The 17,807-nt window shown below is 39.7% G+C and overlaps 1 protein-coding gene across 1 annotated transcript in view; it reads right to left on the bottom strand.

Moving 5' to 3' along the window:
- HACL1 (2-hydroxyacyl-CoA lyase 1) overlaps positions 1-17,807 on the bottom strand; it is a 38,199-nt gene that overhangs the window by 1,652 nt on the left and 18,740 nt on the right. Inside the window, exons 5-16 of the mRNA XM_034760721.1 lie at positions 16,731-16,803; positions 16,183-16,260; positions 15,154-15,248; positions 13,236-13,348; positions 9,305-9,440; positions 6,876-6,981; positions 5,794-5,877; positions 4,979-5,080; positions 3,764-3,918; positions 2,034-2,192; positions 869-976; positions 330-516 (exon numbers count right to left, since the gene is read on the bottom strand). Coding sequence (XP_034616612.1) covers positions 330-516; positions 869-976; positions 2,034-2,192; positions 3,764-3,918; positions 4,979-5,080; positions 5,794-5,877; positions 6,876-6,981; positions 9,305-9,440; positions 13,236-13,348; positions 15,154-15,248; positions 16,183-16,260; positions 16,731-16,803 — 1,396 coding nt within the window. The remainder of the gene's footprint in view (positions 1-329; positions 517-868; positions 977-2,033; positions 2,193-3,763; positions 3,919-4,978; positions 5,081-5,793; positions 5,878-6,875; positions 6,982-9,304; positions 9,441-13,235; positions 13,349-15,153; positions 15,249-16,182; positions 16,261-16,730; positions 16,804-17,807) is intronic.

The raw sequence follows: 17,807 nt of genomic DNA on the forward strand, positions 1-17,807 counted from the left end.
CAGGTAAACAAAGGCCCGGCCCTCCCGGGGCTTTCCCCGCACAAGCGGCCGAACAAGTTTGGGAACCACTGGCTTAGAGGAATGATTTTTAATACTGTGACAACACTCCTAACAATATTGTCAATAAATAAGGCCCATTAGGAAAACGTAAGGAAGGAAGACGGTGAAGTCGAAGGCCCTGATACTACAAAGAGCTGAGCATGGGTGGATCCCTGTATCTCCATAGAGCCTTGCTGCTGACCAGCACCCTCCCCCCCATGTCCCAACAGAGCTTCAGGAGGATACAGAGGATCTGTCTATCAGAGCCTGAGAAAAATGAAAACACGTACCTGCTGCTTTCTGTCAGATTGTGGGTTGATCATTACATTGATAAGAGAAGGCACTTGCTTCTCTGCCAGGCTTGCTTTCAGGGCATTTTGCAGTTCCTCTGGTGTTTTCACAAAGTATCCTTTACCCCCAAATGCAGACATAATCTGCTCATAGTGAGAATTTGGCAGGAGACAAACAGGGGGTGCACTGAAAGAAGCAATGAGGTTTATGATTCATAGCAGAGTTAAAATTGCAAGAATGACCAACTAGGATTATGCCAATTTTAGTACTTTTAAATGACTAGATGGTCATTATGCTGGCCCGCTAAGTTTCTCCTATGCTGGTGGGACATGTAATTCAGTTCCTATGAACTTAGCTGTGTGTAACTGGGCATGGTGATTGTGTAAAGGTAGATTTGTTGCCATTTAGTTACTGATCTGAGACCACAAAGTTTTTCTCTTCAGCTTTTAGTCTAGAACAGAAAATACTAGCCATGAATAAAAAGACCCTCTTGGTCGCTTCTCAGTTAATTAAAAGCACATAGGTTAGAGGTACTCACCACGCAGTTGGTTCTCCAGACTTTAACATCTCCTTCCAGGAATCTGAATCCAAACCACTGTATATCCCATTGTTGTTTACTATGATAATTACAACTGGCAAGTTATACCTGCAAATAAATAAATAAATAAAAGAATGATCGAAGGAGAAATTCTAAAGAATGGCATCTTTCTGTGACGCGCTAAAGGGACACTCTACCAAAAAGAATCACTTCTGTATGAAAGTTCTTATGTCTACTATTGTTACAAGTGTCACAGATCCACAGGGTCTGGTCTACGCTCTGGCCTCTAAACAGTCTCCTGGGAGTGACCCCTTTAGCGTGCTGAACCCAAGGATCTACAGTTTCACAGGGCTGTGACTCACGAACTGGCCCATCGGGCTCCAACAATCCCTCTCTCTCTCTCCATGGCTCTCTGGGTGAGTCCAAATGAACCACACTTCTGTGAGAGACTTAGTCGCCTCACTCCCATTCGGGGTGCAATGCTTTTCATTAAGTATCTGCAGCCTACACCAGGCAGCCTTTGGATAACAAGTGGATCTTTATTAGTTACCTGGAATCTAGAATCTGTAAATCTCTGGGCTAGCATGACAATGGTAGCTTAGTACAGAGTTCATATTGGTGGAAGCCATGGCTTTGCCATGCCCTTCTTCTCTCAGCCCCATCTTTGCTCATCCCACTGTCTGTCTACCTCCTCTGGCTTTGCTTTCCTGCTAGGGCTTTTGCCCTGTTTCGCTGCAGAGGTGGGGGTGCTGGGAAACAACTTGCTCTAAAGAGTTAATATTCAGTCATTGAGGCTTCCATTCAAATGTGTTGATCCCAGCCCAGACAATCCTAGTGGCTATATTCTCAAATACCTAGGCTGATCTCCTATGTCACAGGGAGAAAATAAGTTCTTCCCCTTCCCTCCACAAGAGGAAGCAATGCCAAAGGGATAGACACTGAGTCAGACAGATTGTTTATAAAAATGTCACCAAAAATTCCCCCATTTGTCCCAACAATTAGCACCTAATATTAGTAGGACAAAATTATTTTTCTGTATTTTTTCAGTTTCTTTTCTTTGTGCATTTAATTGCACTTTGTGTATAGTCAGTTTCCCCGATCTGGATAGTCTGTCAGCTAGATGGGGATAATAAATTAAGATGGTTTACTTGATCAAAAACTTTACCTGCAAATAGTTTCCACTTCCATGCCAGAAAATCCAAAAGCACTGTCTCCTTCTACACAGATTACTCGCTGCTCGGGTGTCTGATCTTTAGCCACCATTGCAGCTGCTATAGCAAAACCTAGCCCAACTCCCATTGTTCCAAATGTACCAGCATCGAGTCTACAGATAAGAAAGTAGAATTATTGTCTATTTCTTCACTGCATTATTTTTCCTGTACATCCAGGCAAACAGTTCTCAAATTGTCCATGACAGTTTGTTCTTGGCTTGTAGTAATTTTGATAGAACCCTACTTAGAAAACAATATCTGGATAGTAAAAAGGCATTTGACACATGTATTGCTATATTACATACCACGTGTCTAAATAGTCTAAATAGGCTTGGTTTTCATATAGGACTCTGATCAAGGTTTCATAATACTCTAATGAACACACATATAATAGAACTTTTAAAAAATGAGTTGACTGGAATAAGAGACTCTTACATACTACCAATTACAATGTACTGTATTTCTGATTGCTTTCAGTCTACATTGTACTGGTATTTCAAGACATCTAATTAATGTGTAATCAGATGTTTCAAGTGGTAGTAAAATAGTTGTTCTATTGAGTCTTGCATCCCAAAGGTCAAATTAATAGGCTACATGAAATCTTTTCTACATTTAACTCCCTGGAAATCCAACTACAAGCCCGAAAACTTTCAGGCAAATAATGGTATTCAAATTCTAGTTTTCAGGTTCAACTTTTGAAATCAAATTGCAAGCTGTAATTAAATAAGAGCATTTCAACCAGGCAAACGCAAATGCAAAATACATGCACTATTATAGGCCTAACTTTTCAAATTTGCCCTCTTATGTGCACAATGCTAGGTTCAAGGAAAAAAGCGTTATAGTCACCGTGCCAGCCTTTTAAAAATATATATATTCCGAGAGTTAATTTTAAATTAACTTTATTTAACCTCAAATATGTTGTTAGGTTCATTTGTGACATATTGTGCTGTTTTCAGAAGGAGGTTCTAGACTCCACAATCAGATCTGAAGGGTCACCTCAGCAAAGATTGTCCAGTTCTCTCTCATACAATCTAATAAATACAGACTAGCTCTAATTTACAGTCATTCTGTAATAGCTGGCTTTAATAAATAAAGTCACAAATCAGAACTTCAGAATTTGTATGAATTTTAGGCACCTGAATTCCTATGTAGAGGCCCAATATATGGCCTGCTTTCCAAAGATGCTGAACATGTGTAGCTCCCATTGATTTTAAGGGGATTCTGCATTTCAGCAACTTTGCGCGTGTGAATCTGCTTGCAGGATAGGACCCTGGCCTATTTATTTTAAAAATTTTAAATAAGTCCTAACATTTTTAGGCACAGATTCACACACCAAGTATGGGACTCAATAATATACTCCCATCCCAAAAAGAACTGAGATCTCTGCTAAATAACTTTCACCTGCTTGAAATATGGCCATTTATTACCATTGTACTATGTCCTGAAGTCGCACACAAATCAATGTGTATTCGATATAAAAATCAATGACAGGGTATGACCAAAAGGGATAAAGATAAGTTGCCTTAACAAGAAGAAACCCACCCCAAAGACACATTATAGATTTACTTTACTTAAATAACTTTTTTATTTAAAAGACACAGCATCAGTAACCTATAACCCAACTGTGTGGAAACAAACATATGCACAGAATTGTTGCATCATGGCAACAAAGAAAATGCTTTACCTGTGGCGAGGAAGATAGTTTGGAAGCATAGTGCGTCCAATGTCCATAGTATTAGCTCCCTCGCTAACCAGAATGCAGTCCCTGGGTAACAGTTCTCTGACATGATGGAATACTGTATAATAATTCATAGGCAGGGACTTTTGTAATGCCAATGCCTTTAAAAAAATAAGAGACTATAAATCATTTCTATACGTACTGCTTAGCATAAGGGCAATGTGCATTGCCACATGTGAATATTACCACTGAAGTCAGGGACCATTCTCCAGAGTAAGGATTGCAAAACTAGACTCCCTCCCAATGGCTGAGATCATCAGAATCACTTTAGCTGACAGTGCCTTTGTAATTCTGAAGACAAGCCATTTTCAGCAGAGGTTCCCTCAGGTGTGCAACCTGCTCCCTCTGGTGGTGTGCCATCGTCAACAGTTTATTGACGTTCAGAGCAACGAGCAAGGCACATCAGTTTGTTCAACCATGATTATTACTATTTATTATCTGTATTGCCATGCACCTACTCATGGTCCAGAACCACATCGTGCTAGGTGCTGTTCAAACACAGAGTAAAAACGTTGGACTATTTCTAATCACAGGTGAGCTGTGTCATTTGTGTGCTGGGTGGTTCAGGAACAGCTCCAGTTTGTGCTGTCTACTGAGAGGAGTCTAATTTAGGCTCCAATCCCGAAGACACATATGGGCTTAACCTTCCAGGCATGAACAGTCCAATTCATATGCAGAAATTTAAGCACATCCATAAGTATTTGTAAGATCGGGGGCTTAATGTGTCACTTGCTTTTAATGTACATCATTGTCACAATAACTGGCACATCCATAAAATAAAATAAAAATAAAGGATCTACCTTAGCAAAACTGAACTGTCATATGCTAAGAGTAACACCACATCACTTGCAAATCAATTCTGTTACCATATCATCTTCTACACAAGGGCTTCCTTCCGGCACTATGGTCCTGATCCAAAGCCCAATGACTTATATAGGGTTTGGATGACAATTAGCTCTTAAGCCCAGTCTGTCCATAATTGGATAAATCTGAACACAGTAAGTCTACAGGAGTCTTCTGAAACATTTTGATACCATTCAGAATTTAGCAATCTGAAAGTTCTGATTAGTAGGGAGACTTAACTACAATAATGACAGGGATATGATTGATACTGTGTCCAGAAAAGGATCAAAAGCCACTTTTACTGAGCCATAGTATTACCTTGGATGTTTCTTCATTGCTCTTCATTTTCTCTCTTAATCCCTTCCACCACTCCGAATAAGAAGGATATTTCCATTCCATTAGAACAAGTTGTTCTAAAAGCTAAAACAAAACACACACACAAAATTTATCCTCTTTCAAAACAACAAACCTGAGAATAATTTCCTCAAGAAAATCTAAATCAGGGGTCTCAAACCCATGGCCCGCAGAGTTATTTGCTGCGGCCCGCCAAGCTCCCTGTGCCCTCTCCGGAGTTATTTCCTGCAGCCGCCAAGCTCCCTTCCCCAGCTGCCCCCCCATTCCCCCAGCACGCCGCATCCCCGCTCCTCTGCCTACCTCCAGGTGCTTCCCGCCACCAAACAGCTGTTTGGCGGCACTTAGCGCTTTCCAGAAGGGAGCGGGGAGGAGCAGGGAGCCCCGTGCTTAGGGGAGGAGGCAGAAAAGAGGCGGGGCTGGGATTTGGGGAAGAGGTTGGAATAGGGGCAGGGAGGGGGCGGAGTTGGGGTGGGGAATTTGGGGAAGGGGTTGGAATGGGAGTGGGGCCTCATGAAAGAGGTGGAGTGGTGCGGGGCTTTTGTATCTTTATATGAAAAGGTGTCAGTGATGTGGCCCTCGTGGTGCTTTGAGTTTGAGATCCCTGATCTAAATCATAACCAAGATCTCAGCACAATACTACATCTACTTTTAAAATTTTAATTTTGGATTAGATACTGGATGCAAGCATAAAAAAATGCTTCTCCTAGGACTTTTTTTGTTTAGAATTTACTCTCTTTCTACAAGTCAGAGGAAGTTATAGACACCTTGCAGTACATTACCTGCTCAGTCACAGCATTTATGTCACCTAATAAATTTGCTGCAGGTCTCACGTTATTCCCCAGCTCTTCTGCACAAATATCAACCTATTTTTTAAAAAATAGTTTTTAGACAAAAGAACACTGAATCAATTAGGAATATTTTTAAGTCAATAAGACTTACACTGTAAAATAGAAGAGTATTTTCTAACAACCTCATTAGTCCTCACTTTGGCTTTAAGAGTAATTTCCTCTAATCTTTACTGGAACTGCTATTCAAGAGATGCTTTACTCCAAGTAAAAACCTACTGCACATTCCCATTTTCAGACGTTCATCTGTACCCTTAGCACCGACTTACTGCTTCTGCTACTGCTTCTCCGACACACAGTACTTTGTTATTACCAGTGTGAAGAGCACAAGCTGGACACCTTTGGAGGAGACCAGATAAGACTAATTATGTTTCAGACTACTGAAAGCCAGCTAATCAGAGAGCAGAATGGACTCTTGCCCTTGGACACATGGTTTACAATATTTTGAAATGGGGGAGGGGTAAAATTGTGTTTATATCCTACCCTTCCTAACACAGACAGCTTGCTAGAAGTATTCATTTGTTAAGTAGCCTTTCCTCCTCTACTCTCATTGTTTCCAAGTGGTCAGGCTCTGATAGTGAGCTGCAAGATCTTGTTTGCTTTGACTGTAAATACAAGAGAATGTTTTTAAAGGATCCTATTGAGAGAGAGATCCATTATTATGAACAATGCCACAATTTCAAAACTCTTTGGTTCTGATCAAGGAAACTTAGTCCTATACATGGTTCATGCATTATGGGCCTAATCCCTGTGCTACTGCACTGAATAGGAGCTTTGCCATTAATTCAATGGGAGCAGCATCAAGTCCTATATGCTTGGAATAACATTATATTGATTTTGAAAATATCAAGGGAATTAAAAACAAATAAAAGGAATTATTTTGGAGAACTACAGTGATCACATGCATTGTACGGCACTGTCAATATGACAAAGATCATCACATGAAACAGTAGGCTATTACAGAGAGAGAGAGCTACCCTACAGAGGGTGCTGTTCAAATTATTCTCCTCAATTACTTGGATAATCTTTACATCAGGTCGAAATCTTGGTGGAAGTCCAAAGTGCAAAATCCAGTTCAACCTTGCACCAAACAGTATTATTACATCAGCATGTTGCAATGCCCTGATAATGGAAAACAAGAGAAAAACATGAAATGTAAATATTTTTTATACATTAACTCCTTGCTTAACGTTGTAGTTATGTTCCTGAAAAATGTGACTTTAAGCAAAAAAATTCTCCATAAGAATTAATGTAAATAGGGGGGTTATGTTCCAGGGAAATTTTTTTTCACCAGACAAAAGTCTATATAGATAGATATAGATATAGATATATATAGTGTGTGTGTGTGTGTGTGTGTGTGTGTGTGTGTGTGTGTGTATATACACAGTACAAGTTTTAAACGAACAATTTAATACTGTACACAGCAATGATGATCGTGAAGCTTGGTTGAGGTGGGGAAGTCAGACGGTGTGATATTTCCCAGGGAATGCCTTCCTGCTAAATGATGAACTAGTACTTGGCTGAGCCCTCAAGGGTTAACACATTGTTGTTAATGTATCCTCACAATCTACAAGGCAGCACAAATGGAGGGAGGGGAGACAGCATGGCAGACAGACACACACACCCTGTGTGTGAGAGAGAGAGAGAAAGATGCGCATTGCCCCTTTAAGTACGCTGACCCCACTCTAAGTACATTGTCTTTTTAAGTAGATCAGCAAGTTGAGCCAGCAGGTGCTGCTAGCAAGCTCCTGCCATCCTGAGCCCTGTTGTGTCCTCCCCTGCTCTATGGAGATGGGGTAAGCGGGGGGCAAAAGCAGGGGGGAGGGGGAACACTGACATTAGCCCCCCTCTTTCTTCCCTCCCCCCGGCACAGCAAGCAGGAGGCTCCCGGGAGCAGCTCCAAGGCAGAGGGCGAGCAGCACATAGCAGTGCGGGGAGGGACAGCTGAACTGCCGGCAATTGATAGCCTGCTGGTGGCTGCTGCACAGGGAACTTAGGGGAACGAGGAGCTGATGGGGGGCTGCTGGTCCACGCAGGTTCCAAGCCCCCACCAGTTAGCTGCAACGGGCCGCTCTTTCTGCAAACAGTGGACAAAGCAGGCAGCTGCCAAACAACGTTATAAGGGAGCATTGCGGAACTTTAAACGAGCATGTTCTCTAATTGATGAGCAACGTAACAACGAAACAATGTTAACTGGGACGATTTTAAGTGAGGAGTTACTGTATTTAATTGCTTTTCAAAAATGGCAATAGTTCCAGATAGCACAGCACCCCTATCATTTAGGAGAATACAATAACACATCTTGCTTCCCTCAAGTCTATTTGTTTAGCTCAGAAAGCTAAAAATCTTTTCTACACACAACTGCCCCTTAGTTTATATAAGCAGAAGATTTTTCTGAATTTGCAAATAAAGCACTAAGTTCTCTTTCTAAAACAGTGTTCATTTTGTGAAAGTAATTATTAATAGAGCAAAAAACAAACAAAACAAATGAACAAAAACCCTACTTTAAAAGAATGTTGAGGATGCAAAATCAAGCACTCAAAAGTTAGAAAATACCAGAATGAAGGTTGACCATGCAACCTTAAATTCAGCCCTCTGGTGTGTATGCCCAAGGTGGCCCAACTGCCGAGCAAAATACCTCAGGTGTAGTTTTTTAATTCTCAGATTTATTAATAACATACTCCATAATGACGAAGATATTTGCTCAACACACAACTTCGTTTAAGTTTAAGTACATAGGAGTTTCAGCTGCAAAGTAAGCCCACCGTACACACATACCTACAAGTGCTCTATAAGTAAGTTCACATTAATTTGTCGGTGACTACAATTATTTTTTTAACACACAATCTTCAATATAGGTCTCTTCGATCCAATTAAAGGATTTACAGAGACGATAGTTCAATTAAACTGGAATGTACTACAAATGCTATAAAAGCAAGGCTGCATAAAGCAAAATTTGAATTGTGATACTCCATTTTATGTACCACTTTATAGCCTTAAAGGTCAGCACACTGACTATGCCAGTAGTTTTCTGCTACATGTAATTTAACTTGTTTACATACTTCATTTTGTGCTATAAACTACATGTTAAAAATAATATGTTGTCTGATATAGGCTTAATATTTACACAACAAAACGTAACTCAAAAGAATTCAGCCTAGCTCTTGCCAAAAATTTCTAGTGACTCCCATGCTGTCACCCTGGACTCAGTTTCTCCCTGGATCAGCTGATGTCAAGCAACATTTGACATCAGCAGTGTAAAGCTACTGGCTTTATCCACTGTCATAAAACAGCACGAAATGTGAAAACTTAAACTTTTTTTGCTTTTTGCATTAGGCCTTCCACAGTATTTGTAACATGTTGCAATTTGCTGTATCTTTAATGGTATGTTCCTATTAGTTTCCCAGAAGACGGGATTGGAAGCAAAGCCTTGGTTTATACCAACCTGGATCTGGCTGCAGCTACACAGTTTGGATGGTTGTCAGGAACAACTCCTTTTCCCATTGGGGTAGGCAAAAATGGTAGCCCGCACTGGTCCACCAACTTTCTGATGCTGTTTTCAGCACGTGAATAAGCAGCCCCTACAGGAAACAAAGTACAAAGAAGGGTTTAATGTGATCTCTAATTATGCCTTTTCATAGCCCCATTTAAACAAGGTGCTTAAGTAAGGGCTTAACTTCAAGCACGTGAATGAATAGTCCCACTGACTTAGAAATACTCATGTGCTTAAAGTTACATATATGCTTAAATGTTTCTCTAAAACAGGAGAACAACGTGATCTCTGAAACATACAGGATACATATACTATTCAATTAACCTAAATAATCATATTATAGATGGGGCTGGTAGCATCGCCTATTATTAAGGCTGCCTGACACTTCCCATTATAAAACACTGCTTTCAGTTGCTTGTAACTTCCCAAACTTTTAACTGTTTGGCTGAGACTTTACATGGCAGGTGTCTGCCACAGGCAGAATGTGTTCAGAAAAATTTCCACCAAAATGGTTTAGCTGTTTCTGAGAAAGAGGTTGGGAAAAAATACATTGTTTTGCCTATGGTATAAAATTCTGGCAATCTTTTCTCGGAGAAGTTCTAGCACTCTCGTGCTTTGGAGCAGGGACTGGGAATTTGGCATGGGGAAGAGACAGGACTGGGACCCACGAAAGCTTATGCCCAAATAAATCTGTTAGTCTTTAAGGTGCCACCAGACTCCTTGTTGTTTTTGTAGATACAGACTAACACGGCTACCCCCTGATAATTGCAGGGAATGGGGCAGAAGGGGTCAAAAACTTGGGGTGTATAAGCAGAAGAGTCTGTGCCCACTAGAGAACACTTCTTTCCAGAGCCTAGAATGGAACCTAAGATTCATGAGTCTCATCATTTCTCTGCTGCCAACAAGCATCTGTGAAATCCACTGCAAATTGCGTCTCTCATGTGGTCCACACAGAGGATGATAATCTACTACTGCTATAGTTATTCCATTAGCTCAAGTGGCAGAGGTCTGTGCGGTAGATCTAAAGGTTCTAACCCTGCTTATGAACCACGTGCATGTCAACAGGATATCACATGATGGAATTTCTGTTTTTCAATTTGTTTTTTTTAAATACTTAGGAAATTACGTACACAAAAACTATGTTAAAAGAACATTACGGTTGCAAGGTCAAGCACTGGAAAGTTAGGAAATACCAGAATTAATGTTGCTTGTACAGCCTTAATTCAGCACCCCCATGCGTATGCATTACAATGAAGTAGTTAACTACACGATCACACACTATTTTTTCCACCACACCGATCTTAATCAGTGCACAAAATTGATGGTGCTCACTTAATGAGCACTATTTTATTTTTCTCCTCACTGTTCAATGTTTGGCCCTAGTCCTTATTTACTGTACACTATTCAAGCCAGGCTCTGAAAACAGATTACTTTCCCAATTGGTTTTTCTATGGCGCTTGTTACTATAGTATCTGAGTGTTTCACAAACACTTTATTTTCACAGTGAGATGAAAGGGTTTTATTCTCATTTCAAAGACTGGTATCTGAGATCACAGACATTTAAGGTCAATAGTATCCACTAATTTTGGGTGTCCACTTTGAAGCACCTGGGACTTGATTTTTTCAGGATATATAGCACTTCAGACATTCAAAGCACAGCTCCCATTGACTTCAGCTGCAGCTGTAATTGCTCAGCACTTATCAAATCAGATTTCTGAATCTCAAGTCAGGCACCCAAAAAATGAGGGACACATAATTATTGACCATCTGTGAAAAGTTTTCTTTAAGTGATTTGAGTAGGATCATGTAGGAACTCTGTGGAAGAGGCAGAGATAGAATCCAGTTCCCCAGGGTAGCATTCAACTGCCTTAATTATGAGACCCTCCATTCTCTTCCTGCAATCCCCTGCCTCATTCCCACACACCTTCCAACTTTTGCAACTAAAGAGGCAAGGGTCCTACAGATAACAGCCTGCTTCACTACACAACCCTGATTCATTCCCAGGTCCGTCCTGTGCACTGAATGAGTGTAAAACAAAAAATTAAAAAAAATAGTATGTGATCATGTAACTAACAACTGTAATACATGCACACAAGGGGCCTGAATTAAGGATGCATGAGCAATCTTAATTCTGGCATTTCTTTCAAGTACTTGATTTTGCAACCTTAATACTGGCCTTTTAATATGATGTTTTTGTGAGTAACATAGTAATTTGTGTGTCATGATTTACACTGAAGCAGCTAAAGACCCCTTTACCTAACAGGAATTATGAGGGCTCCCAATGACCGAAGCTTGGAAATAAGGGTGCTAGATATTTAGCATACACAGTAGAAAGCACTGCAATTAAGATATTTTGATAAGTGACTTTAGGGTCTCTCTTTGGTTTTAGTCACTGACCATCTCCTAAGCACTTGAATGGACATGCAAACAAAAGCTCTCTGATTATTTAGTCGTCTGCAAGATCTTGATTACTAGAAAACAAGTCCAATTTTAGAGGACTGGAGTACTCTGGTGATTGGTAGGAAGAACATAAAAATTGTTCTAGTGGATCAGATTCGTGGTCCAGCTAGTCTAATACCATGTTTCTGACAAAGGCGATCATCAGATGCTTCAGAGGAAGGTGCAAGAAATCCCATAATAAGCAGATGTGGGATAATTTGACCCCAAAGAAGGTCATTGGCTTAAAACCTGAAGAATGAGGTTTTATATCCTTAGCAAATTTTTTGTTAGCATTAAACTACAATAACTCTGGATATGCGTGTTATCCATCAAATGTCCAATTTCAATTTGAATTTTGCTGTATTTTTGGCTTCAGCAACATCCTGATGAGTTCTGCAGTCTAATTACACATTATGTGGAAAAAAGTATTTCCTTACATCAGTTTCAAATGTCCCAATATTCAATTTCATTGAATGTCCCTTTGGTCTTGTGTTACAGAACAAGGAGAAGAGATGTTCCTAATTTACCTTCTCTATACAATTCATTATTTTATATACTATTATCATGTCACGTATTTGTCTCCATTCTATGAGTAAACAATCCAATTTTTTTCAATTTCTCTTTATGTGAGAATATAAAACCTCTCTCTCTGATATCAGAGCCTTTCATCTCTCATATTCAGCCAGCTCTCTAGTAACTGGCTAGCAATTCAGTGGCCTTTATTAAATAAATTGGTATTTCAATTCAGTTCCTGCTGGACATGTGTCTTCCTCACAAAAAGCATCAGAACTGCTGCCCCCCCTTAGAAGAGAGGCAAAATGACTGAATGGGCCTGGAGTCTGAACTACCCTTTGATCCACAGAGGGACCACCTCTAGATCAGAAATGAAGTGCACTGGCAGAGTGTAGTGGAAAGTCTGTAATATAGCAATGGCAGCAGCAGCTGTTGTATGGTTACAGAGGGGGCTTTATGATTTAGGTCTGGTAGTCTGGCACATTCAGTGAGTACAAATCAAATAATAAAGATCACTTTGGTTTGGTGTTATGATTCTCACAGTAGAATGCAAGAGTATTAGACAGGTATATGTCAGAAAAGACACTTTTACATTTTGACAAACAGGGTTTGTTTAAGTTTTGGTTGGAACAGGCTTTACACTTAGGATAATATTTACCCATTTGTTCTCCATATATATTCAGTGTATTGTATTGACTTGACTTACTCTAGATGAAAAAATAAAGGGAAAATCTAGAGCAAGCCAGTATATGTTCAAGATGGAGGAAAACATTTATTCCAGTAGTAAAACAGATTTTAGTTCCAAGTTTAAAGATGCTATTTTATAAACAGTGAAAGGAAAAAAGATGTTTTAAATTTATGAAGAAAATTACTTTGGTCACTATTCTTTCCAACACATGGAAAAGTTCAAAGTTACATCAAATCATGTTACCTTTGCCAATGATTAGGAGAGGCTGTCTGGAATGTGCAAGGATAGATGCTGCTTCAGATACAGCAGAGTGTTCAGCTGTGCAGACAGGGGGTGGCAAACAGCACTTAACATATCTGGAAGACAGATAGGCTAGCATCTTCAAAGGAAATGCAATGCAAAGCAAGCAATTCTCAAAGGTAAAATCAGTCACTCACTGTAAAACAACAGAGTTTGTATTTCACAATTTAATAGTCCATGGTATTGGTCAGAACAGCAAATTTATTTTAAAAACAAAATTTAAATTGCTCATCATATTCAAATCAAATTTTTCTGAGAACAAGCCACTCCACAGAACAAGCAAAATATTTAGCATGCTGCAAAAATAAAACCCCTAATTTTATATGTGCGTTACACTGGGAACTAATAACCTCTGCATATTTCTATTAACACATACATAGTAATTTTAAATCAAATTATTTGTCTTGGCAAAGCCTTGCATTCTGAAGCTTTCCTTTCCTTTCCCTCATATGTGGGCAACTACCTCTCTGCATAAACCCTTTCTTCTCATTATAGCAATAAAACGGCTGCAAAGGCTACCCACTCTAGTTTCCTCCCTACTGCTTTTCATAAAAGTAAAAAAAAAAAAGAGATGATATTTTCTTGAGAAACCTGCCAAAGGTTCAAGATTTCTGCAATTGTCCTGGCGAGGGCAGGGGAAGAGGAGGAATGCAACGGAAACCTCCTCTACCACCTTTTTAATTGCAGGTTCTGCCACATCCCCATATAAGCCGGCAAAACCTAGCACTTGATATCACAGGAGTGCCTCAATTAACACAATACCTGCCATTCGAATGCCACCCCATTAAGTCAATGGGACTTCAACATGTACTTAAGTGCTTTCCTGAATAGGAATGGGACTAAGTACATGCTTAAGTGCTTTCCTCCTCCCTAATGTAAACAGTCCCTGTATTCTCAGTCTCTCATCATCTCTCTCTCTCTCTCTCTCTCTGTCTCTCTCTATATATATCTATATACACACACACACACACACACACACCGACCGTATATACTCGTTCATAAGCTGGATATTTTTGGTAAAAAAAATGATGCATCAAAGAGCGGGGGTCAGCTTATCAACGGGTCTACACCAAAATTTGATGATTTTAAACTCTATGGAATCATTGAATTGAATATCTAATACATTGTCGTTTTGTTTACTTGGAGCGTCTGCAGACATGGAGCCCCTCAGCTCCCCGTGGCCGCGGTTCGCCGTTCACCACTTCCCGCAGCTCCCATTGGCTGGGAATGGCGAACGGCGAACCGCAGCCACGGGGAGCTGAGGGGCTCAATGCCTGCAGATGATCCAAGTAAACAAAATGTCCCGACCTGCCAGCAGCTTACCCTGATGAGCCGGGAGCCAAAGTTTTCCAACCTCTGAAATATAGGGTCGGCTTATGAAAGGGTCATACAGTTTTTGCTATTTTTACCTATCCATTTTGGGGGGTCGGCTTATAAACAAATGGGCTAATGAACGAGTATACATGGTATATTTTTCAATGTCTCCTAATAATTCATCGCCTATCATTGAACTCATCTCTTTCTCCTATATATCCCTAGTATTCTAGGTGAGAATGTACCATTGCTTTACATAATGGCATAATAATACTGTTGTAATATTTCACTTCTTATAAATTCACCCCTGCATGACATAATAGAAAATGTTTTCACCCCTACTACATGCACATGCTGGACTGCAAGTAACATAATTTCAATGTGTTCAAGCCCCTATGGTAGGTTGTGCAACCTTTCCTTAGAAAGAAAAAAGAAATATTACTTCAAGTAGATTTTTTTGCTAAATGCAATGACCAATGGATTAAAAGATCATGTAGGAAAAACTCCATATCTAACAACATCACCCATGCAAGTAACTTGTACTCACTTGACAGAGCTCTTGTTCACCTGCAGAGTTACAAAGTCTCCTGGCATGTCAACATAACAGGCACCTGGGCGACCATAGATACTGCACCTCACTGCCTAGATTTATTGCAAGAAAAGAACCATTTTAATCCCTGTTTAAGAGAATTTTTAATAATCTTGATACTTAAAAAAAAAAGAGTGTAATGAAGCAAGTGAGCTGTCTTATTCCCTATGCAGCTGCAGGTAAAACCTCCTGGACACAATTTATAATGGGCTATTTTAACCTAACATTTTATGTTTTGTTAACTTTTTAAATTCCCTCCCACCCCGTCTAAGCCGGATAAAGTGAGCCAGTGGACAGAAGGTACTGGGTTGTAAATGCTTTGCCTCATTTACACTGAGACAGCAACACTATCAGCTGTTAAATCAGCAGTTACGAAGTCAAAATTTCCTGCTGAATTTCTGTTTAAAGTAGCATGATCCTTGAAGCCTCCATCTTTTATTACTTAGGACACGAGTGCTCCTGTTCCATAGATGCTACTGTGCTGAACTGGCACTTCTGGAAAATTGCTTGTGACGGGATTTAAGTTGACATGGCTCATATGGTGCTGTAGCAGTGGCATGAGACTTTTCAGACCCAATCCTGGAGAGCTAAGATAAGGATGTGTCTGTGGAAAACCTAAATCTCACAATATGAACATCTAGCAATACTCCTTCACAGCCAAAACTGAAGAGATGAACCTGCACATACGGCATTCCTAACTCCTGCACCTCGGTGACATAGAATGTCTTTTTTAAGACTTTATCCAACTCCCACTGAAATCAACCAAAAGATTGTTGTGGACTTCAGTGAGAGTCGGATTGAGACCATACACTGTTTGTAACCTTATTCCATGAACTATCATAGGGGAAAGATCTCCCAAGTGTTTATAGTGACTTAACTAATCAACAAGCCCATAGTAAATTTGCAGGAGTAGGTAATTAAATGATAACAACTATTTCCAAAACTTGCCTAAATGCTAACCATCAGTTGCGATGTACTGTTTTGTACCTTTTCAATAACAGCAGGAATAGCTTCTAGGCTGCTGGGTCTGACAGAAAATTTGCTGTACAGCCTACAAGCTTCAACCTGCCAAAAAAAAAAAAAAAAAGGAAACATTACAAGAATTCTTTAGAAAAGAATCGTGGTGATTAATTCACATTTACTGTTTACAAAAGAAATAAATTCCACAGAATATCAATGCTTACAACAGCTTGTAATGAAACACGCTACAAAGAGGCACTTGACATGACAAACTCTACCTTTCTTATCATAGAGAAAGAATCTTTATCATGAAAAGAAATTATTTTAGTCACCAAAACTGATTCAATGAAGTGTTTTGCCGATTTCTATCTTACTTCGGTATGAATGGGTGTTCTGCATGCTGTGATAAAAAACAAACGGTCTTCCAGAAAGCAAAAGTTACAAATTCCCACATAACCTCAGAAAGGCAGATCCCCAGCTGATTTCAGTGGAGCAATGACAATTTACACTAGCTGAGGATCTGCCTCCATTTATTTACCTGAAGCCTTTATGCAGAAAGTTATATATCTGTGTACCTGTGGGAATTCTTGGAAAGCTCCCATGATTTCCTGATTCCGGTCAGAGGAACCTCCAATAACAATCAAAGGCCTGAAACAAGCATAAAAGAATATTTTATTTTTAAAAGCAAACAAAAAAACCCCCACAAACAACAAAAAAACACATCAAAAATCTGATTCTTAAGATATATATTTTAGGATCCAATCCTGCCTATCACTTAATGCTTCTTACAGAGATACTATGAACCTTCAGTTTCCATTGACCTCAATAGGCGTAGAGGGTGAACAGCACTTTATATCAGACTCTAAACAGCATTCATTTGCCAAACTTTTTAGTATCCTTTAGGATATTACAATTACATTTCTTCCACAAAAAGAACAGGAGTACTTGTGGCACCTTAGAGACTAACAAACTTATTAGAGCATAAGCTTTCGTGGACTACAGCCCACTTCTTCGGATGCATATAGAGTGGAATATATATTGAGGAGATATATATACACACATACAGAGAGCATGAACAGGTGGGAGTGCATAGTCATTAGAATAAGGAATTTAGCCAAGTCTCTTTCTCAAAGAGAGGTTAGAGATCTGCAGTCACTGAGTGTAGAGCCCTCTCCTGCACTGCAGATAAGTCATGCAGCAACACTTGGCCATACATTTTTCAGTGATGGCTATGCTTCTATCACATCAGATTTTTACAATGCACCTAAAGAACAGAGAGATGAGCAACATTTTAACATGGCCACAGATGCCCATGTTATTAGTTTAGTTCTATATATAGTGAATGAGAGAGACAGAGTGTATACAAGAGAACGTTAATATGGGACATGGAATATATCTTCATGTGGGGCAGATTCTTATAACCAGTGCTGCAAGTTACAAATGCCTTCCTCCCATGATGAACGAAAACGAGTTAATTCAGTTTCTAGGTCAGTACGATACTTTATAAGCTGTGAAATGATGAGTTAATATGAGGAGACCACTTGATTGAGCTGCTTGTTTCAGTAAGGTGAACTCCAGCATAGCACTCCATTAGCTTTTCAGGATTTTTCTCCAAAAACATTTTCCTCTGTAAATCCTTTCTATTAGCATGC

The sequence above is a fragment of the Trachemys scripta genome, chromosome 2 (genome assembly GCF_013100865.1).
Source record: "Trachemys scripta elegans isolate TJP31775 chromosome 2, CAS_Tse_1.0, whole genome shotgun sequence".
In the NCBI taxonomy this organism is placed as follows: Eukaryota; Metazoa; Chordata; order Testudines; family Emydidae; genus Trachemys; species Trachemys scripta.